At 32.5% G+C, this 2,845-nt stretch overlaps 1 protein-coding gene across 3 annotated transcripts in view; it reads left to right on the forward strand.

The window, feature by feature from the left end:
* Positions 1-1,159, forward strand: part of LOC122146628 (serine/arginine-rich splicing factor 7-like) — a 13,359-nt gene extending 12,200 nt beyond the window's left edge. For all 3 annotated transcript variants that reach the window (XM_042766741.1, XM_042766733.1, XM_042766734.1), the window contains one exon: positions 654-1,159. Coding sequence is in view for 2 of the 3 variants with exons in the window: in XM_042766733.1 (XP_042622667.1) it covers positions 654-708 (55 nt within the window). In the remaining variant the exon portion in view is untranslated. The remainder of the gene's footprint in view (positions 1-653) is intronic.
* Positions 1,160-2,845: the final 1,686 nt, after the last annotated feature.

Here is a 2,845-nt window from a genome sequence, read left to right on the forward strand (position 1 = left end):
TTGAGTAGCAGTATTGATTTTATTTGCTGGCGTGGATCTTCAAATATATATTTATTATTTCAGTTCTGACTTTTTTCTCAGAATTATAAATTAATATCTTATAATTCAGACTCTTTCAATAATGTAAACTCAGGATCCCAAGAGAAAAAGTCAGAATTGTGAAGATAAAACAAGGTGAATTGTAAGTTTTATTGTAAAACTGTTGAATTGTAACAGCAACTGAGGAAGAGAGTCACAGTTGCATGATGTAAAATCCTAATGTTGTTGATTTTATTTGCTGGTTTGGATCTTATTAAAAAGTCTTACATTTGATTTTAAAAACTCTGTATACACACACACACACACAGATGATGTGTATTTATTAATGAAGTATTCCAACTGTGACTGCTGGTTACTGATTATAAAGCTTAATATCTGTACAACACAATCATCCTCTGGGCAGCAGACTAAACCAGCATCGGACGTGTCCATCATGAAATCTGCTGAACCTTCTGGAGGTTCATATCTTCTGAATCTCTGGATTTCTGCTCTTTCAATCTAAACGACAAAGCATTTCAGCACATTTGGAATTATTAAGGATGGATCTTCTTTTGCTGAGTGTGATGCTAAATGCGCATCTGTGTGTGTTTGTGTGTGTGTCTTCGTGTTTCCAGAGATGTGAAATCAGGTCGGTGTGTGGGATGGAGAGGAGCGCAGGAATCCTGCTGAAAGTAGGTCAGGCGTCAGTATCTCTAATGAAGCGTCTGTAGAGCTCCAGTCCTCCGCCTGTCACAATATGATCAATAAACCCTCGCGTTAGGCTCGACATCTCATGATGTGTAGCTAAATAAGCTGCTTGTCAGGTTGAACAAAAGCATGATGGTCTGCGGTAAGCAGTTAATGAGCAGGTCAGACGGGTCGCTCGGATTCCAGCCGCCTTGACTTCTGACTGACCCGTCAAACACAGCAGAGCACACACAGACATCTGAGACTGAACAGAGCTTCACACTCAGGGCCATCACAGACGTATGGGAGCTCATTCACAACACCCAATGAAAAGAAATAATAATAATAATTGACTTTTTATCTCAATTCTCACTTTTTGAATTCTCAGAATTCTTCATTTGTATCTCACAATGCAGACTTTTTTATTTGTTATCTTTATACAGTACAGACCAAAAGTTTGAAAACATTACTATTTTTAATGTTTTTGAAAGAAGTTTCTTCTGCTCATCAAGCCTGCATTTATTTGATCAAAAATACAGAAAAACAGTAATATTGTGATATATTATTACAATTTAAAATAATTGTTTTTAAATTTATTATACTTTAAATTATCATTTATTTCTGTGATGCAAAGCTGAATTTTTAGGATCATTATCACATGATCCTTTAGAAATCATTCTAATGTGATGATTCATTATCAAAGTTGGAAACAGTTCTGCTGCTTAATATTTTTTCAGAACATGTGATACTTTTTTAGGATACTTTGATGAATAAAAAGTAAAAAAAAAGAAAAAAAAAGAAGCTATGTTTTTAAAATATAAATATTTTTAAAAAAAAAAAAAAACAACTGTCAATAAATTTGGGTCAATGTAATTTTTCTTTCTTTTTTTTAAATAAAATCAATACTTTTATTCAGCAAGGATGTGTTAAATTGATAAAAAGTGATAGTAAAGAAAATATATTATTAAAATATATATTATTAGAATTTTTTATTTTTATTTTGAATAAATGCAGTTCTTTTTAACCTTTTATTGATCAAATATATTAGACAGCAGAACTGTTTCCAACACTCATAATAAATCAGAATATTAGAATGATTTCTAAATGATCATGTGATAGACTGGATGTTACATGTGACACTGAAGGCTGGAGTAATGATGCTGAAAATTTCAGCTGCGCATCACAGGAATAAATTATTTTTTTTAAAGTATATTCAAATAGAAAACTATTATTTTAAGTTGTAATAATATTTCACAATATTGTGTATTTTTGATCAAATAAATGCAGGCTTGATGAGCAGAAGAAACTTCTTTCAAAAACATTAAAAAATAGTAATGTTTCCAAATTTTTGACCTGTACTGTATATAAACTCAGATTTTCAATAAAAAAAGTCAGAATTACAAGATTTAGAAGTCTGAGAAAAAAGAAAATGGTTAAAAAAAAAAGATTTTGCAAAAAAAAAAAAAAAAAAAAAAAAATCTGATTTGTAAGATGAAAACTTGCCAAAAAAAAGTTAATATTGCAACATGTAAACTTGTAAAAAATAAAGTCAGAATTGCGTGATGTAGAATTGCCAAAAAAAGGTCAAAATTGCAAGATGAAAACTTGCACACACACACACACAAAAATGAGAACTGCAAGATAGCAACTTGCAAAAAAGTCAGAATTGCGAGGTGAACTTGTGAACAAGTCTTAGTGATCTTAAAGAGTCTCTCATTATTTGTTCAGGTTGAATGTTTGAGCTTGAATCCGTCATGTTTTTAGTAATGTTATTAGATTAATTTCTGGTGATACAAATTGAAAACTCACATTATCTCCTGTGCAGTACTATTGTTTATGATCTGTATGCCAGTTATCTGAAATGAGGGTATTTTCCCTCCACATCAGGCTTTGGACTGGTTTCACTTCACGATCAAAAGGTTAACCTGAAAGAACTGGCCTGCTGTTGATTGCATGTTTGCTCAAGAGCTCCTCGGCTATTTCAGGGCTTCTGGAGTGTTCACACACACCTGATATATTCTGACATCGGCTGTGAAGACCAGCATGTTTGATGCCAAGATGGAAACCTGTGCTTGAGCGCTAAATGTGCTGTTGTCTAAGTTGATGTGCTTTGTGAATCACGCAGAATCCGTCTTTAAAC

This window comes from Cyprinus carpio, chromosome A11 (genome assembly GCF_018340385.1).
Source record: "Cyprinus carpio isolate SPL01 chromosome A11, ASM1834038v1, whole genome shotgun sequence".
NCBI lineage: Eukaryota > Metazoa > Chordata > Actinopteri > Cypriniformes > Cyprinidae > Cyprinus > Cyprinus carpio.